Consider the following 26,517-nt stretch of genomic DNA (forward strand, 5'->3'; position numbering starts at 1 on the left):
TAAACAAAATTAATTACAATTGTTGGCCCTTACAAAATCACACTTTATAGCGAAAACAAAATAAAATCAAACTAAAACTTCAAAGGACCTGATCAAAACATCACCACCACCACCGTCACCTCCACTGCCACCGTCCATCATAATCACTGTTCCTTAACCGGCAATGACATAATCTTTAACCGCAAATTAACCCACCCATAAGCATTGACGTTTTTTTCTTTTCATCCTTATTATCGGTTACATGATCCACTAACCTAAAACCGATTATGCAGTGGATATATAAAGGTCAAGAAGTGGCTTTTTCAGGCGAATCGAATGGAAAACAAGTGTCGTCAGGCCCGTTAGCCCAGAGAAAATTTGCATACGTGGCTGCGTAAAATGGGTTAACGGGGTCGACAGCAATGGCTTCTAAAAGAGTTTGCTCAGCAGCCCATAAATCTTTTCTTACTTCCCATAAGAAGTTTGCGTATTTGCTTAGTGCTTCTGCGTCCTTCGGCTCTACCTTAGACGCCCTTTTGAAGTACTCTTCCGCTCTATCACATAAATTAACAACTTTTATTGCATAAAGTACAAGTCAACAAAGTGTTTTGTAGTCTATATGTTCTAAAATTTTCCAACTTCAGATTAAGAAACGTTTATCAAGTCAACTAAACGTATTTATCGTTGCTTACATCCTTCAATAAATACAAATTTATGAATGATTTATAAAAATAAGGTATTAAGTCAGATTATCTACATAAATATGTGATGCTAAAAAACCAAGCGAAAATATCATGTATCAGGAACCAGATAGTTATGCAAACGTCATGTTTTCTTTATTTAAAGATTATTTGTGTTTAGATATAAAGGTAGGATGCTTTTTGTATGTGCATGAAGAGAGATGCATCTAGATGATTTCTTTTAATGCAAGAAACCATACCACACAATTTCTCCGGCCTAATGATCTTATCCCTTCCTTGAATATGACAACAATTTGGCTCTTTACTTTATTGAAAAAGAAAGCTTGAAAAAGGATGCCTAGTGTACCTTGGTGTCACGTTTCGCAAGGAAAAGATATTTTATTATCAAATGTGGATGGGTCCAACTTAGCTCAATCTACTTGCATATCGGATAAAAATTGGGCTTTTATATAAATTTGGTATATATATGATTAAAAGATGGGGATTAATGATAATCTAAATCATTTTTTTGAATGGCAAAGACGTCCCAGATACCCGGGATCACCTATCAAAAGGATCATCCTTCCGTTTGAAAAATAAAGCGTTGTGACCTGGCCCGCCCACCTGGTAAATCACAACTGGGAAACCCCCTAACTTAACCCGAAACAAATTGTTTCAAGCGAGGCTCGAACCCACGACCTCCCATTAAAAAAAAGTCAAGGGACTACCGCAGAGTTGACTGGTCTTTTGTAATCGAAATCATATTAAGGATTTTAAGTAAAAGACTAATTAAGAATAAAAGGGCTGTACCTGTCATAATCATGTGCGATGAGGAACAGGAACTGAGCATAATTGGCCAGAAGAAGAGAGCTATCAGGTTCTTCAGATAGACCCATTTGATATAGAAGTTCTGTTCTGAAATGGTTTTCTGAGGCATTGTCTTCTTCAATCACGTTCCCGGTCACCGGAGAAACAAATCTTCGCATTGTATCATGATCTAAAACTCCATTTCTGATCACATCCTGCATATTAACAGCTTCTTCCACAATAGATTGCCATAAACCCGATTCATCTTCTTGACCCGAAACCGATGGGTTTATTGTATTTGTTGATGATGATGATGAAGCTTCATCTAGAATAACTTTTCGGTGATGTGCAATCGTCCCATCAAAACTCTCCTCACCGTCTGTGCCACTAGCTACTGGCCTGGTATTACCGCCACCACCATTAATGCCACCAATTGATGTGTGCTTCCCGCTTGAGGTTACCGGGAAAGTTTTAATCGATGAAGAGTCGATTTTGCTAGGCTTATGGTCTTGAATAGATGTAATGGACTCTACTGTGGCACTGTTTGACGCCAGCGTCACACTGCACGCGATGTTGTTAGACATCGCATGCACGCTGTAATTGGCTAAAAGAATCATGACATATACCATTAATGTTGGAGTGTGTGAAAACACTTGCTGAAATAACCATACAAAAGATGCATTCATCTCTTTCTGTACTCTCACTAAAACCTCCTGTAAATCTTCATAAAACAGAATCTCTCTCATTTGTAGAGTGTAACTTTGAAGCTCACGGATTATAAACACCATTGAAGAGAAGGCTTTCTTCACTGAACAATAAGCAGATTCCCCTGCTTCTCTTAAACCTTCCTGCCATTGCTTCTTCTTCTGTATCATCCGTAACGAAAACGGAAGGTCCACACTGTTCGCCTTCCGCTCTATACTCGCTGGAATCATGTCCCCTGTCCACTCCGGTGGATTCATTTTCGAATTCACAAACGGATCTGAGTTCTGTGAGTTATGCGGTTCTGATTCCGGTACGATTTCACTGTCTGTAGTGTTAGTATCATCCTCATCGGATAGATTAAATGTAAGCGCCAGTTCCTAATATTAGAGAATTATGTCTAAAATATGAGAATACACTACAATTATAACTCTTATAAAATATAATCATAATTTAAATATAATTCACTAATACCTGAATCTCTCTACAGAATTCTTCATCAGAAAATTGTGCATCTAAGCTCGCTGTAACGACAGTTTTAGCAATTCTCCGATCTGTTGATTCGATCGAACGAGATCGGCTCAACTTCGTTCCGAATATTGCCGGCCGATTAACGTACCGGAAAACGACCGCAACTTTCGCTAATTGGCGGTGTCTGGCTGACGGTGAAGAGATTGCGGAAGCTAGGGTTTGAGGCGATAAACACAACGGCCAGTAATTTGACGATTGAGACCAGTTCAAACAACCACTCGCCACTCTTACTCCCATTTCCTATACACCTAATCAAATTAAACACGTAAACGAACAAATTCAGCTGCAACACGAACAAAACCTAACAGATTTTGGATCAATTGATTCATTCAACCTGCAACTAATCAATAATCCGATCAAATCTCAATAAAATTGAACATGAATCGACGAAACAATAACGAGCTAAAAAACGCACATGTAGACACATTTTAGGGCATTAAAATGGGATCACACAAGATACGGAAATGAAAGTAAGAAGTAATTCGTATTCGATTCAATTAAGCGAAAAGATATAATTAGATAACTGATTGAAATTTGCAGACCTGTGTAAGTGCTATCTGTAAACACGGCGTTGACTGAGTGTTTTCCGGTGAGGATTCCGGCGAGAGGCTACCGGAGTACGAAGTGAATGCCTTCAGTTTAAGAAGAGAAATAGAAAGAGAGGTTTGAAAAGGTCATCTTCTGCCACATGAAAATATCTTGGATGTATTTACACATTCTGTGTGTGTGTGTGTGTATTCTGTGTATTTCTATGGACCGTATACGGAGAAGGAGATATTTTAAATTTTCACTTTCGGTCCTCACAATATGTTATTCACTATTTTGGTGCTAAATGTTCAGGTTAACGTAATTAGGGCTGTCACTTTTACCCGAAACCTAACCCAAAAAAACCAGCACCTGAACCCGAACTAACCCGACCTGAAGAACTCAAACTTGAGAAAATACTAACCCGAACCCAAACCAAAGTAATTTGAGTTGGTTCTCGGGTTTGATTTATATGTTTCGGGTCATCCAGAATAAACTTTTCGTTTTGAAATTAAATATATTTTAAGGTATAATAAGCTAAGTCTTAGCCACTAAAGTTATCATGATATGGCTCTAATCAACTGTTGTTATTTTAACTATTATGAATCAATTGTTTATTATTAATTTATGTTTTTCGTTTATTACTAATAGCAACCGGAGTCGAACAACCAAATCATGCCCGATTGAATACGATTAAGGCTCGAGTTAGTTTTACTCTTCTTTGAATTGTTTTATCACGTTATGTTGGCTTGTTATTTGATTATTTGTTATAAGTCACGAAGAATGTGTTGTTTTAATTTTAGTGTTGTAGTTTTTAAAATGTTTTTGTTTTTGTGCTTTTTTTTTTCCTTTTGTTTGTTTGTTTTCTAGGATAATCGAAACTCGATTAACTCAATTTGAAAAAACCCGAACCTAAATTACCCAAACCTAAAAAACCCGTGAGAGATTTGGGTTGGTTACAGGTCAAGATTCAACACTTTAAAACCCGAAGAACCCGACCCGAAAAACCCGAAATCCAAAAAACGAACCTGAAGAACACCCCTAAATGTAATTACTAATTATAGTCCTTGTACTTCTAAAGGGTTCTTTTTTTGTTTGTTTGTTACGTATATATTTGTATCTTTATAATACTAATCACTTATATGTTTATTTGTCGAGCATATATATACTTCAAGAATATATTTATATAGGAGTAAAATTGCTTTTTTTTTAAAAAAAATGTGATTCATCACAGCGTCATTTCAATACTAAAAGTTTAAAATACTGCTAACATTGTACAATTTGTGTTTTTTTACATTCGTGATCATGATCATGAGAAATTATCCCTTTGGGGTGGGGAATTATTTTTTTATTTCTTATTTTACCACTTTTCTATAATTTTGTGCATTGTGAGGTTGTGCCTACATCCGTGATCTTGATCATGAGAAAACAAACACACCTTTCCGTATTGTGCCTGCTTTAATTTATAGTATGTATTACTAGGTATTTGACTCAATTGCATTTTTTTATCTACTCCAGGAAACCACGGTTATCACAAGCAACAATTTAAAGCATATATTGTTCTATAAGTGAGCATCATGATAGGTATGGACTTTAGAAGGATTATTTACCACTTTTGAGTTTTGAGAACCTATAGTTAGAACATTTACAACTTTAAAACTTTATAAATTAAATTTATGACATACTTTTTATAATTATCATTCTTTTAATTATCTGAATATGCATGACAGAAAAAAACAAGATCATATGAGAAAAACCTAGAGAGGAAATATTGAAACGAGTGGCGGGAAGGGCGTTTAGATACGAAACCAAGTATTATATATACTAATTATGAAATGTTTCACGGGTATACAACAACTATTGTATTAGGTGATGCCCATCCGATTATCCGGAACCGTCTCATACTCTTCATTTGTTTATCCGGCGGGGATTGAATAAATTAACATATTCTATAGCGTTAGGAACTTTCTTTACAGTATTTTAAAACAATATTGCTGATCCATTAACGGACTGAAATTGTCACCATCATCATAAATCACATTATTATGATTATTATCTTCATTCAACATCATTAATGGACTGAAATTGTCACCAACATAAATCACATTCATCTTCATTCAACATCATTAACGGAGGTTGAAGACTGAAGTTGTCATCATCATAAATCACATGATCTTCACTCAGACAGACCCATTATAATATTATTCATAGGATCCACCATCAAACTAGGGTTCCATGATTGCATCATCATCTGGTTATTAATATTATTATCATAAAACCCCAACCCCACTTGAGGATATTCAACATTATTCGGAATAATATTCTTGAAACTTTCAATTCTGCTTTGGACATCAACGATCTTGTTCTCCAACCCTAACGCCAACTCCCGCAAACCCGCTTCCGAGAAACTATCCAAGAAGGAAACTTGGCCTCCAAGTTCTTCTTTTTCTCCTTCACAAGTTCTTCTTCAACCTTGTTCTTCCTTTCATTGTAATAATCCGATAAAGTGTAACCCTTGATGCTTTCAGGGTTCGCACGCCGGGTACGGCTGTAAACATCGATCGTACTGATGAGTTTGCCGTGATGGGGTGGGAAGATTTGTGGGGTTTGTTGATCATCGGAGAAGATGATCATGGCGACATTGGCGTCGCAAAGGGTTGCGACTTCTCGGGCTTTCTTGATCATGCCACTGCTTCGTGAGTTGAAAGTGATTTTGCGTTTTTTGGGGTTGGTGATGGGGGATTTTGGCACGACCCATGGTGTGTGTATGGTAGGGAAGAAGAATTGAAGATGTTTTGAGTGATTTGTTTGTGTTAATTAACTGTAGATGGATGTTTATATAAGGAATTGAGAGGGTGGTGGAGGGTTTTGGAAAAAAGGAAATTGGATCTAAACAATTAATGGGGTGATCTTTTATTTGAAATTCTTTTTAACGGCTAACTAATTTTAATAAACGGAGCAAGCAGCTAGAGACAATCACCGGAATAACACATCGAAATTAACAGACTTTAAAATTAAATCCATACGAACCACAAATTAATTATACCATACTTTCTAAAGGACGACGAAATACAACCAAAAGCCACATCCAAGCCATGGCCTAGGAGTATCGGGTTAGGTTATTCGGATTTTAAAAAAGTAAAAACTAACCTGCAACTTGAACTTGTTAAGGTTCGAGTTCCGGGTTAGTCAGGTTGCTCTCAATTGGACCCTCAATGCTTAGATGCATGAGTGATGCAGCATCTGCACCATGACATTCAGCCACGTCCTTGTCCAAGAAGCCGTCCTCTTTAAAGGATACATTTGTAAGAGATGACAGTCATACCCTCAATGCTTAAATATTGAGATGCTAGGATAGTAGCCCGTGTTACACACGGGTGGAAAAATTTCAAATGTCGTATATATACACACAAACACGAAGTATAGAATGAAAACCCACTTGAGTTGTGAAACCCCGTGAAAATCCTATGTAACATCGTTTTCTTTTTTTTTTTACACACGTAATATATGTTGTAACATTTAATACAAAATATCGAAAACTAAAAAACATTGTTTTGCTATTTTTTAAAATTTTTTTACTAATTTTTATATAAGTTTTCAGGAGAGATAAAATGTTATATTTATATTTATATTTTTTATTCACTTTAATTGTGGACCACGAGATTTAAATTTTAATTAAAAACATGTGGTTGAGAATGAGTTTCTAAAGTTTTCACAACTCAAGTGGGTTTTTATTTTAACCTACCCTATATATATATATATAAACGAAACCCCTAAAATCCTACGTGTCGCGATGTGGTCTCTCCCCCTTTTATGGAAGCCACCAGATTGCTTGATTTTTTAAATTGAGGTCTCTCATTGATTTAACCCAAATTCATGGGTATGGGTCTTGCCAAAACCAGATAGCTTTTAAACGGGTTATAACATCTCATTAAATTAAAAATTAATCTTACCAATTATTTGAAATGAAAATCCTATAAAATAGGGATATACTAAAATTTAATAACCAATTTAAAAAGAAAACGATATTAATTATAATTAATAAACAATTTTGTAGTAAAAAATATAAGCGGGTCATGGGTCACCAAATTCAGATAGCTTTTAAACGTGTTATAACATATCATTTATTTATGAAACCTTTTCATCATCAAACTCTAAGTATATTATTAACTTTCTTACAATAAAAAAATTAAAATCCAAAAAATAAATATTAAAAAACGAAAAATGTAAAACAACCATTCTTTCTAGCCATTAGATTGTTTTATTTGTAAATGAAAGTTTCTCACGCATATGACCCGAATTCACGGGTAAAGGTCTCACCAACTCATATAGCTCTTAAACGGGTTATAACATCTCACTATATTAAAAATTAATTTCATAAAATATTTGATATGAAAATTCTATAAAATAAGGATATACTAAAAATTAATATCCTATTTTATTAAAAAAAATATATTATTTATAATTAAGAAATAATTTTATAATAAAGAAAAAAATGGGTAATGGGTATCACCAAACCCATATAGTTTTAAACCGGATTATAACATATCATTTATTTGTGAAACCATTTTATCATCAAACCTCAAGTATATATTAATTATTAACTTTCTTACAATAAATAAAATTAAAATCCAAATACACATATTTAAATATTAAAAACGAATAATGTAAAACAAACCCCGTAATACGGGAGATAAAATCTAGTACACACACACACATATATATGTATATTTATATATATGTATGTATGTATGTAGCTATCATAAGAATTATTTACATTGTTCTCTGCAAAATCATAAGATGTAGGAAAAATACTTCTTATCTTTACTATAAAAACCATACTTCTTACTATAACGTAACCATATATATATATATATATATATATATATATATAGGATCAGGATCATTTGAGAACTTTTTGGGAATTGGGAACTATAAGAACCATTTTGGACCACAAAAAACCCAAAAATAAAAAAAAACACAAAAATAAAAAAAGTAAAAAAAAACAAAAATTCCTATTTATCATCCCGGTTTCTAAAACAAAAAAAAACCGGAAATTTTTTTTATAGGTTTAGCTACATTATACATATATGTATAATATGTACATATATGTACACATGTGTTTTTTTATACACATATGTATAATTTAAGTTAAATGATAATGTACATATATTTTAGAAAACATTAATTAGTGAGGTTATGATTCTATAAAATATTAATTAGTGAATTATGTGATAATTCTATAGATGAAAACATTGTAAGCTTATGTGGACATCCTATTTGAAGGCCATGTGAATATCTTGTTTTACTTTAATAGTATAGTAAGAAGATTAACATTAGGATTAAAATTAATTGATTCATTACGTGGAAATTATAAACATGGAAAGTGGATGACATGGAACATTAGATGGACATTCTAGGAGAAGGACAAGTGGACAAATTGGTTTTCCTTTAATATATTAGTTAGCTTAGATGGTTTTAAAACTGAAAAATAGTTATTACATCGAAACAGAAGACAAACGGGTAACAAGCTGTGCTGCTAACCTTTTTTGAATTATAGTAGAAACTCTATAAAATAATAAACTTGGGACCACCAAAATTTATTAATTAAAAAAGTTATTAATTAATCGATAAATTAATAATTATTAATTTATATATTAATTAATATTTTATTAATTTATAGTAGAATGTTCTGACTCACCCAGAAGAAAATGTAGTTGCACAGTTGTTGACTGATGAAGAAATTATTGAAAGCGTTATTGGAATTAATAAAGATGATATCGATGAAGAAGATTATGAAAGTTCTACAATGGAGCCCCCTTCGCGAAACGAAGCTATTAAAACGGCAATCACATTGAACAATTTATTGTTGAACTATGAGAAAACAACACCAGAAGTTCTTACCATGCTAAGGAAAATTAGAGACGAGATTCAAGGGGAAATTGATTTCAACAAAAAACAAAAGACAATTGAGTCATTTTTCAAGAAACCTTCATAAATCATTCATGTAATATGCTATATATAAGGAATTATTAATTTATATTTTATATGTGGTCTAAAGAAATTATCAAAAACGTATTATCTTATAATTTTAGCGAATTATTAATTTAGCACCCTATCCCTGAGTCGGGACCGGCAAAAAATATTATCTTAGAGAGTTTATTAAATAATCGAGTATTAATTTATCGAGTTTCTACTGTACATTGAAATAAAGTTTCTTAAAATTCATTCAAAATTTATAACTAAATCAAAGTTATTCGGATTAACCCAAAACGCGATTTTTTTTTCTGAAAACGAGCATGAAACCCCCAATTAACAATGACCTAATAACCCGACTAGTATTTTTTTACCCTATTTAACCCGAACCAGGGCCGGCCCTTGGGGGTGGCAAGGTGGTCGACGGCTACAGGCCCGACACCCCGCTAGGCCCGATTTTTTTTTTTGAAAAAAATTATATGTATTTTTATTAAAAACAATATGTATATTTAGTGTTAACACCATTACATAACCACTAGCTTGGTCTAATGGCAAATGGCTATTACTCACAACAAGATGTTGATGGTTCTAGCCTTACTTGAGACATGTTTACTTCTTATACAAAAGTTTTTTACACAAACCAAATTACAACTAAGCAAGCCTATATAAAAATTAAACTATTTAAACCCAACAAAATACTTATTTTACTTAATACCCAAAAAAAATTCCGCCTTCAACCCAAAAGTATTTTTGCCTTTTCGGAGCCGGCCATGACCCGAACCTAATAAGCTTATTCGAGTACGGGCATTTTGAACACCCTGCTTATGACCACCCGCATCCAAACTATGGCTCAAGACCATTGTCCCATTGACAGACTTAATACGATCAAACCACCCAAAGACAAGTTATAACCTATTTGAAAGCTTAAACAAAGTATTGAGTGTAACACTTAATGGGCCATAACTCAAAGTATGGGCATATGACTAATACCGTGACTGGGCTTCTGCCACGGCCTAAGGTGGCCATAGAACCACACCCCAATAGGATTATGAACTAAAAAGAACGAAACCGCTTGGAGCCCAAAGATTACCACACCCCAATAGGATTATGAACTAAAACTACCCTAACGGATCAATTATGGTTATGGGTTTAATCAAAAATTGCCTCAAACCAACTCATGGACACCACTAATTAAAATGGTGCGTACCCCACCATTTTCAGCCCTCACAACCGCTACCAAGTTAGTGCCTTAACGGGAAGGGGTTACTTGCCTCCCCCCATTTTTTGGCGCCTTCTTGATCTGGATGGTTGACCCAAACCATAAAAAAACAAGCCTTATAATCACTTGAATTTTTGGCACAATTACATATGGGTGATGTTTGGCGCTTGTGATCTTTGTGGCTTCAGGTTCAAAAACTGACTAATGGGGTTTTTCCATAGTGACGGGGTTCATTTTTAATGGTGTTCCTGCCTTCTAGGTAAGTCATGTCCGGAGCGTTAAAATTAATATGAATGACTGACATCAATATCAGAAATGTTCACTCGGGTATTGTGGATGGTTTCACTGTATAAAAAAATGTGTTGTATATAAGGTCATAATTGTTAGTGTATAAAAATAAGTACATACGTGTACAAATAAAATAAAAACAAATCGCATGCTACTTTAAAAAAAATAATAATCAACTTTAATTCCATAAACGAAGTCAGACCCACTGGTTTTACGAATAGATATGTAATGACTAATTATTCGAAGGTTGAATTGCTTGTTTGTTTGATCTTAAACTTTTGGGTTTGCTGGCTACACCCGGAGTTTATCAAACATGACAATAGCATAATAAGATGGTGTTTAATTCTACGGGTGCTTGTACATTCTACGAAACACTGGTTACAAGTAGGGATGAGCAACTTCGGTATCAAAGTTTTGAGTTTCGGGATCGTCACGGTACCAGTACGGTACGGGTATTTCCCGAATTTTTACCTTCAATACCGATACCGAGCCGTATTTCGGTACCAGTACCAACTACCAAGACTTTGTGATTTTCAGAACCAGTCGGTATCGGTACGGTAGGTAGCTCTTCGCTAGTTACAAGCCATTGAGTAATAGATGAGCGACTCCCTTGTTTATGCCTCTATTATTATTTCTATTCCATCTTTTATTTATTTCGTTTCTGTGTTTCCCGCAATCAACATGGCGGGAAATTTTCAGTTGCCAAAAGAATATGACGCTTCCCGCGAAACTGAGTCACACAAACTCTATATTTCAGCCATTGCCTCCATTTCCATATTCAATTGCTTCCAATTTACACCAATTTCCGACAGATCTACACAAAATGCCGTCAATCGCTGTAGCTATCGTCGGCGGAGATGCTCCTTCTCCTCACAAACGGAGGCTGAGATCCAATTCGGCTTTGATCGATAATCCAGTTATCAATACTCCATCCAAATCGTGCCCTCCGGTGAAGAGTAAGTCAGCTCGTCAACGAGTCAATGACAGTCCGAGTACAAATCGAGCAAATGTGAGTTCTCGAAACTTCGATTAATCACTCAATTGATTTCATTACTCACTAGCTTATTGTTACAGTCAATTTCGATTCTACAGGTTGAAACTGGTGTAACGAAAATGAATAATAATAATAATAATAATAATCTTCCGGTGAAAAAGTTACTGGACGGTCTCCTGGATAAACCGATCTGGAATCCAACAGGTTATATTATATCTCGATTTGAATGAGTTAATTTGAAGCCGAATTATGCAATTCATTTTATTGAAAAATGTGTTTTATTTTATTTGATGTAGAATTAGGGCAAATAAGTGTGGTGAAAGAGGCGTTGCATGTATCGACAGCACCGTCTATGGCTGTGTGCCGTGAGGATGAACAGAAACGGATAGTGGAGTTTTGCAGGCAGTCTATTGTGGAAGAGAAGGCTGGGAGTTTGTACATTTGTGGATGTCCTGGGACCGGAAAATCGCTTTCGGTGGAAAATGTGAAGGGGTGTTTGGCTGTTTGGGCTAAAGAGGTAATTACTTTTGAGATTCAGAATGCTGATTTGAAGTATATAATTGGAAATAGTGAGTTCATTATTATGCATTGCCAATTGCTTTAATTTTAGGTTAATTTAGTATAATTTCGGAAGAGTACTTTTAGTATTAGTAGTTCTTTGAACAGAAGTTACTGGTTGGCATTTACTTGCACTCATAATAAGGTTATGTTTGTAGCATTATTAACATATGCTCAGTGATTTTTTACTGTTTGTTGTATGGATTCTGTGTTACTTTCAGTTAACTAATGACCCATGGTTATTGTTTTCAGACTGGCAGTCAACTGCCAGATATTTTGACTATAAACTGTACTTCACTCTCAAGCACATCAGAAATTTTCAACAAGGTGAAACCTTTTTTTAATGATATATATATATATATATATATATATATATATATATATATATATATGCAGACTCATATGTAAGCAGTATTATGCTTATAAAGTTATATTTCCTTTCATTTTGCAGATACTTGAAAAAAGTCAACCAAATAAGAAAGTCAGCGGTCGCTCTACACCCTTGAAACAACTTCAGCAATTGTATTTCCAAAAGCAGCAGTCTTCTGACACTAAGATGATGTAAGATGCATCATTCAGTATGGATAGTTAACTGTTATCTTGTGTTACAAACTTGATAAATGATCAGATTCAATATATAGCTGCTTTCCAATTCCATATATTATCTTTTGATACATGAGTTGTAACTTTTAAGCAGGTTGGTTATTGCTGATGAGCTGGATTATTTGATTACTAAGGACCGAGTGGTGCTTCATGATCTATTTATGCTAACAACATTGCCATTTTCCAAAGTTATATTGATTGGTATGCTTGTCTGACCGTCTTTGAAGTTTGAACTTAATGCATTTTGTTTTGTATTTATTTTTAAATTTCTCATTCTAACTTATTTTACAGGTATAGCTAATGCAATTGACTTAACGGATCGTTTTCTCCCTAAACTACAGTCTCTAAATTGTGAGTATTTGTTTTTCTCCTTATATCACTCTGCATATGCAAACTGCTTCTAATTTCTGTTATATATGAATTATATAAATTCTCAGTTTTCAATATTAATTTGTGGTTTCTATTTTTGTATGCCAGGTAAACCAACTGTTGTGTCTTTTCGATCATACTCCATGGATCAAATCATCATGATTCTCAAACAACGGCTTATGGTAAGCATTGTTGGTCTTTCTCTTCAGCTACCTAACTATAAAATATTAACAATTTCGTGGTTTCTACTTTATTCCATTTTTTGCAAAAAAAAAAGATTAAATTATGAGTGTTTTGTTTTATCAGGCACTTCCTTACGCCGTTTTTCAGCCACAAGCACTGGAACTCTGTGCACGAGTGAGTACATCACAGCTTTATCTAATTATCTTTGTTTAATTTATGTTTTTCAAATAAAGTTATAAATTCTAAGATGCACATTTGAATATGTGCAGAAAGTAGCTGCAGCATCTGGAGATATGAGGAAAGCTCTTGGTATCTGCAGGTTGGATATCTTTTAATTAATTAAATTGTTTATGGTCTACAGATTTATCTTTAAATTTTCAAGCCAGAAACTAATCTTGAACTTTATTATTTTTTTTTCAGGGGTGCAATTGAGATGCTTGAAACTGAGCTTAGAGAAGCTACCTGCACTTCAACTTTGACATCTATGGTAAATTTTTTTCATTAAATATCTTCTTATGAACATTTTAGCTATTTTCTTGTGTAACGATTCTTTTTTTTAAATAATATCCACATTTAATTTTTACGTTAAATAGTTATCTAATTGCCCCTATTTACTTCAATTTGTTGTAGGTGAGGGTTGATCATATGGCTTTTGCTTTATCAAGGGCTTACAAATCACCAATAGTTGACACTATACAATCCCTACCACAGCATCAACAGGTACCATTTTACTTATGAATGGGTTGATTTAGGTTGTGTTATATCTCAAAAAGGTCAAATCAAAGTTCAGCTAAAAAAGTGATCGGGCCAAATAGATCCAAATTCTTTCATTTCAAAGATTTTGAATACCATTTATTTTAGTTTAGTATCACATAGTAAACATAACCAAAACTGTTCATTATTTATGAAGAATGGCCAAAAGTTAAAACAAGGTTAGCGGGTCAATCCAATTGTTTCTTTAAAGTAAACTAATTTTCTATCACCTTTTGGTGTAGATTGTACTATGTTCAGTTGTGAAGCATTTCCGTAAAGGAAAGAAGGATACGACAATTGGAGAGGTATAAATTATAAATATATCTATCATCTCTTAGATAAAAGATGAAATTACAGTTTAAGATTCTATAAATATCCATTTTTCTAATCAAAGCTTGTTACTTTACAGTTGAACAAGTTTTATATTGATGTCTGCAAATCAACATTGATACCACCAGTTGGTGTAATGGAACTTTCATGCATGTGTAGAGTGCTTGGTGATCAGGTAACTACCACAACACCTATCCTTTACTTTTTAAATATAAAAGATTCAAATGAATTGTTCTTTGCAGCAAATATTTATAAATTGTTGCCATTTTGTAGGGAATTTTAAAACTTGGTCAATCTAGAGATGATAAATTAAGGAGAGTGACTTTGCAGATAGATGAAGCAGACATCATTTTTGCATTGCAGGTACCAAAAACAACTTTCAGCTTCCTACATGTTATTATTCTATTTGTGCCGACTATAATAATCACTTAATCTCTGTTTTTCAGGGCATTCGTTTCTTTAGGAACTGTCTTCAGTAAATTTCAATCATCAATACCTGTAATAACTTTCAAGCTAATTGTAAAGGTTAGGATCTAGTGTTTTTTTAATCATCTTACATCTATATAATTGCAATGTAAAAGCCCATAATATTCTGTCTTATTACAGATTATTGCCACCATGCAGACGTGTACTTGATCATAAAGGTTTCAAATTGAGCTTGTCAATGGCGCATGGAATTGAACAGCGGATCAAAACTCCGAATATCAGCATTATTCATTCTTTATTTTAGTTGAAGTTATATTTTCTTTTTTCTCAAAGAAATAGTCCTGTGTAGATCAGCAAACCCAACTGGATTAACATACAACTCTAGAAAATGTTTCTTGGTAAAAGAAAGCACACATTCTGGATTAGTATAAATAATTATTTTGTTGTTCATTATGGAATGTTTTATCCAATATTGTGTTAATAGTTAGTTTTGTGGGTGAGCCACTAAGTTTTGATTCTGCTATGGGCTAAAACCAAACCTATAACAAGTTGCTAGTCCAGTGTTGTACGAAACTACAAACCACCATACAGGCATACAGCCAACAAAACACATAAGCATACCACACAAACCTCCCATCTAACCCTTACTCAGTGCCTTCACTTCCCCTATCACACCCCTAAGGTTGGCCGCCTTTCCTTCAAATACCGCCGTGTTTTAGCTCTCCAAATACACCAAATTGAAGTTAAGCAAATAGCATGTGTGAATGCTGAAGAACACATAAACACGTCAGCACGTACATGTAACAAATATGCAGTGGATTGTTGTACAATAGGCCCTTGGTAGTGGTCGTGCCGGGGTAGCTATGATCGTTAGCTGCTAGAATTGACGTCTCCGACAATGCGTTGTTAAAAATTAAAATGGAATGCGCACGCGATAAAAACGCAACGTCTAAATACCGTTCATTTTCATTTTATCAAGTAACAAATATGCAAATCCGCAAGGTGAGACAACAAAGCATAACTTTATATATATATAGTAAAAGATAAAAGTAAATATCTTTTACCATTTAAGGATTAAAGATGAATAAAACTATAGATGAATGCTTTTTTTGTTTTTGTTTTTGAAACATACGAAACAAAGTGTCTTAAGACTTTAAATAGAAGAATCTAGTTATCTTGGTGAATAATTGTATATAAGCATATGATACCATGCATCAAAAGTTTACCCATGTAAGGGATGCAAGACCATTTGTTTTTGTTTTGGTTTTAGTGTGATTTTCATAACTGATCGATTTTGGTTATAAAAGATTCGGTTAAATCAACTACAAAAAATGACGGGTTTGCCGACTTTAACTTTCTTCAATTCAAGTAATATCTTGATCTTAAATAAATTATATCTACAAATTTCTTAGTATGAGAATAAAGTAAAGTAATGTTATTTATTTCTAAAATACTAATAACACTTTGACTAAATGGTGTCATGTTCAAATATCCCGATAAAGGTCCACCACACCACTTGTATTTCGTCAGCACAATCGTCAGAACCTCTCTTGTCCAAAACACAGAACAAACAAACACTCACTGAATATCATATCATTATCATTCAATCAATGGAAACCCTAGCCATCTCCCACCGCCCTCTGCCGCCATGCCACCGTCCGCTCCGGCGCCTCCTTCATTCCTCCTTCCACCGTTCTTTTCAACACCTCCGCCGCCGCGAGTTGCGTCACGCTCAAATGCTGTCTTCAATCTCCAACTGCTTCAGGTGATTTTAAACTGACGCTAACTTTTTTAATTAATTAATTTGATTATTTTATTGTATTCGCATTAATTAATTTGATGATATTATTGTATTCACGTTAATAAGCTTGTTTCGTTAGGGCAATATGATTAGGACTGATGGATGATTGTTGTTGTTAATTGTTTTAGCAGTCGATCATTCGGAGAAGTTCAAGGAAGCTGCCAAGCAAGGGAACTTGATTCCGTTGTACAGGTCAATATTTTCCGATCATTTGACTCCGGTTTTGGCGTACAGGTGTCTCGTAAAAGAAGACGATCGTGATGCGCCGAGCTTTTTGTTCGAGTCGGTTGAGCCTGGCTTAAAGGCTTCCAATGTTGTAAGCACCGCCGCTTTTACTATGCAGTGCCAATTGCTATTGCCATTGGATTTAGTTTTTAGTAGGATCGGGTTTGCTATTCAAAAGAGGGTTGTGGTGCAGCTTGTTGCCTGTTTAGCTGCCACTTTATTGTATATATTTTGAGTTTAGCAATGAAAATCGATCAGAAATTTGTATTAAAAAAATTAGATTATTTAGAAATGCGTGCATATTATTAGCAAATTTATTCTCAGGATGACATTTTAGGTGAAATGAGAAAGCTTAGAAGCAATAAAACATATTGGTTTTGTATTTGATGCATATAGATCTTAAGTTTTTCATGGAGTTGGATAAGGAGACTAGGTTGGTACTCGGATATATACCTTTGATTAGTAAAATTTTAATTATTTTTGTGCTAACTGATCTTTCAGTTTTTGCTGATGCTGATTTATACCTGTTTAACTGGTGAATTTACTATGTTAGGGGCAGTACAGTGTGATTGGAGCTCAACCTACTATGGAAATTGTGGCAAAAGAGAATATGGTTACAGTTATGGATCACCATGAAGGGCGGAAGACGGAGGAATTTGTGGAGGATCCCATGACGGTTCCTAGGAGGATAATGGAGCAATGGAAGCCTCAAAGAATTGATGAGCTCCCTGATGCATTCTGTGGTATGATGCTAACATATCGTTTTCATTGCATAATTCAATTTAGTTCCAAGCAATTCACAGTCACAATTTTATACTTTTAACACTTTGCCCCTCTTTTGATATGTATCCATAGTTATGAATTTATGATAGTCACTTAGCTTTCATTAGGGCTCAATTATATGGTACAGATATGATGGAATTGAAAAACAGATATTGGTCTATATCTGTACAGTTTTGCTTGTTAACCAGACACTAGTTTGCATGAACACTATCATTTCCATTTCTCATTGTTCATAATAACAGGTGGCTGGGTTGGTTATTTCTCTTATGACACGGTGCGGTATGTAGAGACGAAAAAGCTTCCATTTTCAAAAGCACCGGAGGATGACAGGAACCTTCCAGATGTTCATCTTGGTCTTTATGATGACGTGATTGTGTTTGATCATGTCGAGAAGGTTTGACCATTTTATTCTCAACATTTCAAGTTCCTTCTTCGTATCCTTAATTCTGTAACTTTAATTTTCTAAGTTATTTGGTTATTTACTATCCCAGAAAGCATACGTGATACATTGGGTGCGAATGGATCAATATTCGTCTGTTGATGAAGCTTTCAAAGACGGAACAGAACGTTTGGAGACATTAGTGTCACGAGTTCATGATATCGTTCCGTGAGTACTTCATTTTAGTTAGTTAGTCACAGTGTCAAACTTATATAGATTCTGTTTATATTTAATTAGTAGTTCTGACTTCTGATATGACTTCCAGTACAGACCAAAACTTTCTCCAGGGTCAATTAAACTGTATACGAACCTATTTGGACCTTCTTTGAAAAAGTCAAACATGACAAGTGAAGCATACAAGGAAGCCGTGCTGCAGGCTAAAGAACATATTTTAGCTGGTGATATATTTCAAATCGTTTTAAGTCAACGCTTTGAACGCCGTACGTTTGCAGATCCGTTTGAAGTTTACCGGGCCTTGAGAATAGTCAACCCAAGTCCATACATGACTTACTTACAGGTTCTATGTTCTTTTGATACTTCAAATTGGCATTTTATTGTTATTTACTTCAGGGGCAAAACATACTTAAAACAGTTACTTTGTTATGTATTTGTGTTTTCATGCATACAGGCTAGAGGGTCTATTCTTGTTGCTTCAAGTCCTGAAATTCTTACCTGTGTGAAGAAGGTAATACGCCACAATAACATAAGTAGAATCTAATTATTAGGTTTGTAAACGAACCAGGCAAACACGAACGGAGCATGCTCATGATCATTTAATTTCAACGGAACAAAAGATCAAACACTAGCAATTAAACAAATGGGGTTTTCTTGTTCGTGTTTATTCGCTAAGAAACTGAACATGCTTGTGTTTCTTTATGTTTGCTTGTTAATAGTATAAACGAACGATTTAAGAACGCAAACGGACGGATATAACTGTACACAGATGAATGAACATAACTGAACAAAAACTAGTTAAAAGTAACGTGCCAAAGTCCCGTCATTCCCGATACGCTCGTTGTCTAGAAGTATGTGCAAGTAGGAGCGCTATCCACGTGAAGTTTAAGCATTTCATAGATAAGCCATACAAGGTAGGGGTTCTGCCCGATTATTTTATTATATGGCTTAGACCCTAGTCGGGGGTATAGTCTATACCTTGATTAAATAATAAGTGAAATGTAGCTTTCATAAGATAAGAGTATGAATAAAATATAATTCTTTATTATAAAGATTTATCTTATGGATGAAGAAATGAATATACGTTTTTTCATGATAAAGAAACGTAGTATATAAATGTTTTATAAAATGAAATGAATATCAAGGTAAAGGTTATGCAAATAGACTTAAGGTCTAAAGCTAGATCATAGATTTAGTTATTTATAGAATGTTGTTCTCGTACTATAGGTCCGAGATAAAGATCAAACATCTGTTGGTGAGAAATCTTGAAATCAACAAAAGGTGAATACGTCCAAACCTTTTTATAGTTTTATGACGTGAATACGTCTATGTACTGTATATTTTGAAAAGATATTTACTTTTTAAAACTATGGACTGTTATCCATATGTAAAAGAGTTATGGAAATATTTACATGAGGGTTGGTTCAAATCCTCTAAAACGTTTTGATACAAGGTGGTACTAAACATTCAGGCTAAAATACACATGTGTCTGGATCCTTACATATATGTACTGTAGTGGGCACACTACAGACATACTGACCATGAGGCAAGTGATTGTCTCTAGGGCGAGTGAAGACCGATTATGTGGTTTGTGCGTATGTTAGTTCCGATGAGATGGGATTGAGACCCACTGAGTCGTTGAACACTATTGGTGTTGTGTCATTACGAATGGTGAAAATGTTTTATTGAGTCAGCGTATTCACCAGCATATAGCTAACGTATTTTCAAACTGTTTTCAGGTAACCAAGAGTAAGGTATAGAGAAGAATATGCCAGTGAAGATAGAAGATCACTAGGCATAGAATGCAGCTGGTGGCTCAGCTAATTTTGTATTGAGGCATATATATATTAAACTTGTTTTTTTTTAAACAAATAATTTTGTAAAACAAACAATGGTATTTAATTCCCTATGTTATGAAAGTAAATATTTTAAAATAACATTTTCCACTGCAAACTTTGATAAATTGACAAAAGTGGTACCAACTGTGAGTCACACGCCTAGGCCCGAAGGCGAGGTGTGACAGAGGACAAAGCAAATCTTTCGAAGTCGCTACAAAAAGTATGCATAGAAATTGAGGAGAGATCACAGGTCAATTTAGGAACAAACGTCATTTTTGCAATCAACTACAATGGCAAAAATGACATGATTCAAGCTTGTTGGAGCCTTAGTACGCACGTCAAGGATGGTGTTATTTTACCAAACTAAATTGATGAAAACATATATGCTTGCACAAGAACTCTATACGAAGAATATTGATTTTCCTTGCCCAGATCCAGTCATACGTACTAGTGGCGAAATTAGGATTAGTCATTTTATGTTGTGGCCGATGACATACAGCAAGCTTTATTTCATTAAGAAATACTTTCCTGATTTTGAAGAAAATGATTTTATTGAGGGCTTGAGGCTTTTGTTGCATTTTTAAGGGACACACTAACGTATGCTAGCTAAGTAACATAAAATAAGATGAATTTATTTTCAAAATGAACTATGTTAGTTTTCTTTTATGTAATTTAAAATTGAACAATGCATATATGTTTGTATTGGTAGTTTTACATCTTTTTGCTAGTTTATTTTTGGTTCCATATACCGAACATGCCCCTATCACTACCCAATGTCAGCTTGAAGGAGGGTAGGGAGGTCGACGACCACTAGCCCAATTACTCGGTAGACCCGATTTTTTTAAATTTATATATAGTTTTATGCAAAAAATATATATTTTTTTAATGTTTAAACCTAATTACTCAACTCTTTAAGCCTATTTTCATACAAAAAAAATTTACACAACCCAAATCATATTTAAATATTAATTGTTTAAATCCAATAAAAAATTCTTTTACTTAAGTCCCAAATTTTTTTGGCTTTCAGCCTAAAAAATTTTAACGATTCTCGCAAACGACCCTGTCACTTCCATGGCGCAATCAAATAATATTGAATATGTTTTCCATCTCTTCTCGAAAAATAAATGGGTTATTTCTTTGCAAAATTATGCTCAATTTCATAAGTGGCTATTCGCCCATATTATGGTTGCCTTATTTATCTTCTTGCATATCTATCTATCCATACTAATAAATAAGTACCAGGTGATGCCACTTGTCATCTTTTAGCCATTTTCACCAACTGTAACCCATTTCATAAAATGGTATCTCATTCGATTTAACCCGCTCCAATAGAAATAACCAGATCCAGTTTTTTCATTCTTTTTTTGTTTTCATCAACCCTAATTCCAGTTCCTCTCTCCTGCTAGCATCTACGCCATCACCTACCTTAATTCCAGTTTGATTTTATCAAAATCAAAATCGGATCTGGTTCTTTGTGTGCCATCGCCGTATTATGCTGAACAGCCACCGTCGTCGCCTCCTTCATCGCCACTGCCATCGCCGTATTCTGCTGAACAGCCACCGCCGTCGCCGCCTCTCTTCCGTAACCACCTATTTTGTACACGCCATTGCCGTCGCCACCTACTCCTCTCTTCCGTAGTTCACTCTTTGTTAAAGGTATACTCCTTAACTATGTAATTGAAATTAGGGTTTTATTGATCTAAATTAGGTTTTTTTTCTTGGGTGGTGTTTTTGATTGCATAAAGATGACATTTTTAATCTGTTTTTTGATTCTTTTTGTGTTATAATTTATGGGTTCTGTGAATCAGGTGATTAAAGATGGTGATTTATGGGTAGAAAAAGCTTCAAGGTTGGTGAAAAGGTTTATACAAGAGTTGGTGACGCGATGCCTAGCTTTATCTCCAATCCGAAGTAATTTCTTTTCTATTTTTCAGTAATTTTTATAAAAATTGTATATTTTTGTGAGTTTTCTTTTAAACAGTCTTTGAAATCAAAACCATCTGTTGAAAGTGAAAAAGGTTCAAATTTTTATTGTGTTCTTGGATTGTATGAATCCTGTGCCGGGGGGGGGGGGGGGGGGGAGGGATGTGAGTTTAAGTTGACTGATTGGTTCAAACCACCGTTTATGTTCTTAATTGATCTTGAAGTAAATTCAAGTATTAGGAAATAGGGTTTTATTGATCTAAATTAGGTTTACTATATTATTATTATTATTATTATTATTATTATTATTAGAGAGGTAAGTTTACTATATTATTATTATAATTATTATTAAAATTTTATAAGGTTGGGAGTATTATTGATAATTTAATCTTTTGCAGCCTCCACAATCATTTCTTGCGACAATGAGGGAGTATATAAGCGAAGCACCACGGATGGTGCCCGTCCCAACCGACACTTTGGTGCGTATAAATTTACTATTGCACCCAAAAAAAATATTTATTTCATTTCGGTTTTTTTTGCATAATTTTTTTCAATTGCAGGAATATCCCGAAAGGCTTATGTTGACTTATAAACTAGAAGAAAGCAATGAGCCTATTCAAGATTATGAAGATTCACCTGTTGCAGCTAAGCCTGTGCCCATTGATAATATTGTTGTGTCAAATGATAATACTACCCCTGACCCCGCACCTTTGCCACCAAATTTTAACAGCCATGAGCCTGATGATCTGCTGGTAACTGTCAAAAATGATTTTATTTATACCAACTGTCTAAACTTGTGTATTATATTGTCTTAAGTTTAAGTTTAACGTTAAGGTTGTCACACCCCAACCTAAGGCAGAAATGTCGGGGCGTGATCCGATTGTTCACAGCTCGAAGATACTATCATAAATAAAATGTGACAATATCTAATTAATTATTTTAATTCAAATGTACACACAATAATCAAATATAACAAAACAATTCAAATAAATAAATACAATCAATTAAATTTAAGTTTGTCTCCAATATAACCTATGGTCTTGACTACATATCCATACTTCAATCTAAGCAACCTGCATATGCGTAGAAAATGGAGTTTGTCAACAACACATGTTGAGTGAGATGATCACCAATTTTGAAACATTAAATAATAGCATATATATATATATATATATATATATATATATATATATATATATATATAGTTAATAAATGATAAATGCGCAAACCAACTATGTGATAATAATCAATCGAATCATAACAAACATGCATATAACCAAATCGTGTGTGCCAATTAAATCGTTGCCAAGCGAATCGGGCATTAATTACAATGACTAAGGTTGTCGTTTTACCTTTGCCAAGTGAATCGGGCTCCGGTTACTAAGACGGTCGTATGATCATACTAATGAGAACCCTCTACAAGGGGATATGTTGGACCTCTCCGAAATGTTATCAAGTAAACAATTAAAAATGTAGCAACTAGCAAATAGCATTCAACTGATATTCATACAATGATTATATTTGCGATTTTGTGTATATATATAGATAGAAAATATGAATAAGTACGCATATGTCCCCAAAATGTTTGAAAACAGTCGATAAAAAGGGGAATGATCAAACTCACCTTAGACGGAAGGCAAGTGATTAATAAATTCGACAAACGAACTAATGATTTAAGCGAGTCGTCCAATACATGTCCAACGAGATTAATGATCAGAATCTGAAACTTTGTGATATGAAACTATAAATAAAAACGAACATAATTCCGTTGGAATCAATCCAAACAGATGAGTAGAACTCTAGTTATGTTGATTTTAATGTTTAAACGAGTCGAGTCTGGCCAGAATCCGAACTTCGATTCGGGAGTCGGGTTTTGGTCAGAACCCTTAAAATTTAATTACGAGAAGAAAAGTCTTCTGGACCGAACATTGAATCCTACCAGAAGTATGAGAAAACGAGAAGTCAAAGTTGTTGACTGTTTTACCCTTTATCGGGTTTTAAAGCAATTGACCAGTCAATACCCTTCAATCTCAGAGATTGATTGAAGTTTATTGACTAGGGAATATGTATGAACAATTTTACAGTTTACAACTTACCCGGAAAGTGAAAGGATCAAGAGATATAAAGAGTCAAAGATCAACGTATAAGCAAAGTCAAACGTCAAGGCTTGTGTCTTTAACGAATATGCAAAAACCGAAGGGTTTGAGAATGAGCAGAGGTAAGGTGATGGCTGGAGAAGATGTAGTAGGGTTAGGTTAAGGTTTACAGCAGGGAAGTATGATGTGTTTATATAAGAATAGCTAAAACGAACCAAATATGGGCTTTTTGGCCCGGTTAAGCAAGTATATGCGATTTAAGGAAATAATCTTCGATTTATTCACAAATATATAATCTTGGACAAAGGAAAACGAATTAGGAATGGTATTTTAGTTGTATGATGTTTACTTGGACCTTAATTCACTCTAACATGCCTAAAATAAACGATTTTATACTTAAACGAACTAGAAAACGAAGTAGTGCTTAAACGATCTGTGCAGGTACCCCGTCGTGCCGCGCGGCACCTAGGGTGGTCCCTTCGTGCAGCGCCCCGGGCCACAATGGGGGAAAGTTTCATTTTTTTGCATTTTTAGTCCCTGTAGTTTGATATTTGTTCCATTATTGAACTTTTTATGTTTTAAATAAGGATTTAGACATTATATAAAGTATGAGGGGTATAAATTGAACATTAGAAACTTAAATATATTATTTTTGTTTAATAATGAAAATCTAAATTATTCCCGGTCGGTTTAAACGTAAACGAAAAATCCGAGATGTTACAAAGGTTGGGAGTATTATTGATAATTTAATGTTTTGCAGCCACAGATGGTGGCCTTCCCAACCGACACTTTGGTGCGTATAAATTTACTATTACACCCAAAAAAAATATTTATTTCATTTCGGTTTTTTTTCATAATATATTGAATCTTTTATTATTAAAGATGGATATTTTTTTTATTATTGTTGCTTGTTTGTGTTTGCAGGCATCTTAAGCATGGATGGAGTGGTTAATGAAAAAACGAAGGCTTTCGATCAAAGGGGTGACATGTCAAGAGTGGGGCGTGGCCCAAACAACAGCAACGTGAGTTAAATATATGTGTACGACGTCTTTCACATTCAAAGGTATTATATTTGATTGCAAGTTTATATGTATTACTATTTTTAATTATATTTGATTGCACGTTTATATGTATTACTATTTTTTATATTATCGATTTCCAATAAAGTTGTACACAATTTCGATCCAACTTGACATATATACTTGCCTGTATTATTATTATTATTATTACTATCATCATCACCAAATTATTTGTTATTTTTGAGTTTAATTTGTTGTGACCAATTTTCTCTTATCATGATTTGTTATTTTTGAATGTCACAAAATCACCCTTTTCAAATATGATTTATGCTAGTATTATAAGAACACAACAGAAAGGCTTATGTTTTTTTTATTTACTAACTTTACTCCTTTTTTTTCGCTAGAATAAATTTATAGTTTATATTTAAGTGACATTTTCTAATCGGTGGACTAATAAAAATATATTAGATAAACATATTATGATACAGTGGCAAAAATTGTAATACACGGGTCTAATTTTACAAGTGCATAATGCTGTTGCAGTCGCAAATAAAAGAACGCATATTCACTTAATTTGAATTATTAAGTGAATTTTAGGGAAATTGTATACGATACAAAAATTGTAATACACGGGTTTGATTTACTCTTTTATGCAAAAGATTATCACAATTTATTAGTTATTATAATAAATTGTTTTATTAAATGTTTTAGATAATTATAGGAAGATAATATCAGCTCATAAAAAATTTTCAACTACTTCTTAAATTATCACCTAATTTAACGGTATTAGTATTCAAAATTAAAAACCTTCCTTATCAATTCAATTATTTTTAGTCAAAATATACTGTTATTATAGAATAGTAAGATTATAGTTGAATATTCTAGATAAACTGAATAATTATGCTAAATATAAATCAAATATTTACCAAATTAGGTATATTTGAAAAACCGTATCCGTCAAAATATATAAATCAAAACTTACAATATTATTTAAAAAGCTAGATAAAAAGTATATTTCAACTGTATTTTAAAAATTGATTATTTAAATGAGATAAAAGGTATTTTCAAAAATGATTACAACCAATAAACCATAATTATTGGTTATAATTTTACTCAAAATAAATACATTTTATTTCAAATTTTGATTTTTTCAAATTCTTAAATTATCTACAATTATCATATTTATTTTACTTTCAAAATTTACAAATTACCTATTTATAATATTCAAAAGTTTATATAAAATTCGACCTATTTAAAATTTGACCATCATATGATAATTGTGTTATTGATTATATT

At 33.7% G+C, this 26,517-nt stretch overlaps 2 protein-coding genes and 1 pseudogene across 3 annotated transcripts; 2 read left to right on the plus strand and 1 right to left on the minus strand.

Moving 5' to 3' along the window:
* Nucleotides 1-219: 219 nt before the first annotated feature.
* Nucleotides 220-3,058, minus strand: LOC143575690 (uncharacterized). The gene is made up of 4 exons (XM_077059987.1): nucleotides 3,034-3,058; nucleotides 2,643-2,947; nucleotides 1,470-2,548; nucleotides 220-533 (listed from the first exon to the last, which is right to left on the minus strand). Exons 2-4 carry the CDS (start codon nucleotides 2,934-2,936, stop codon nucleotides 287-289), a joined length of 1,620 nt encoding a protein of 539 aa, XP_076916102.1. The 5' UTR covers nucleotides 2,937-2,947; nucleotides 3,034-3,058; the 3' UTR covers nucleotides 220-286.
* An 8,472-nt stretch (nucleotides 3,059-11,530) lies between these two features.
* LOC143575698 (cell division control protein 6 homolog B-like) lies at nucleotides 11,531-15,043 on the plus strand. The gene is made up of 16 exons (XM_077059992.1): nucleotides 11,531-11,716; nucleotides 11,800-11,905; nucleotides 11,998-12,218; nucleotides 12,512-12,586; nucleotides 12,711-12,820; nucleotides 12,957-13,063; nucleotides 13,154-13,213; nucleotides 13,340-13,413; nucleotides 13,538-13,588; nucleotides 13,684-13,733; nucleotides 13,835-13,901; nucleotides 14,045-14,134; nucleotides 14,410-14,472; nucleotides 14,577-14,672; nucleotides 14,771-14,860; nucleotides 14,944-15,043. The coding sequence occupies exons 1-16, from the start codon at nucleotides 11,531-11,533 to the stop codon at nucleotides 14,974-14,976; spliced, it is 1,479 nt and encodes a 492-aa protein (XP_076916107.1). The 3' UTR covers nucleotides 14,977-15,043.
* A 1,490-nt stretch (nucleotides 15,044-16,533) lies between these two features.
* Nucleotides 16,534-25,135, plus strand: LOC143575693 (anthranilate synthase alpha subunit 2, chloroplastic-like; annotated as a pseudogene). Its single transcript, XR_013142817.1, has 12 exons — nucleotides 16,534-16,688; nucleotides 16,856-17,040; nucleotides 17,503-17,692; nucleotides 17,975-18,126; nucleotides 18,224-18,339; nucleotides 18,442-18,688; nucleotides 18,800-18,856; nucleotides 21,573-21,839; nucleotides 21,992-22,060; nucleotides 22,505-22,585; nucleotides 22,667-22,858; nucleotides 25,127-25,135. The product of XR_013142817.1 is annotated as an anthranilate synthase alpha subunit 2, chloroplastic-like (transcript).
* Nucleotides 25,136-26,517: the final 1,382 nt, after the last annotated feature.

Source organism: Bidens hawaiensis, unplaced genomic scaffold, assembly GCF_021521415.1.
Source record: "Bidens hawaiensis isolate Kalapana, Puna unplaced genomic scaffold, B.hawaiensis_p1.1 tig00027583_1, whole genome shotgun sequence".
NCBI lineage: Eukaryota > Viridiplantae > Streptophyta > Magnoliopsida > Asterales > Asteraceae > Bidens > Bidens hawaiensis.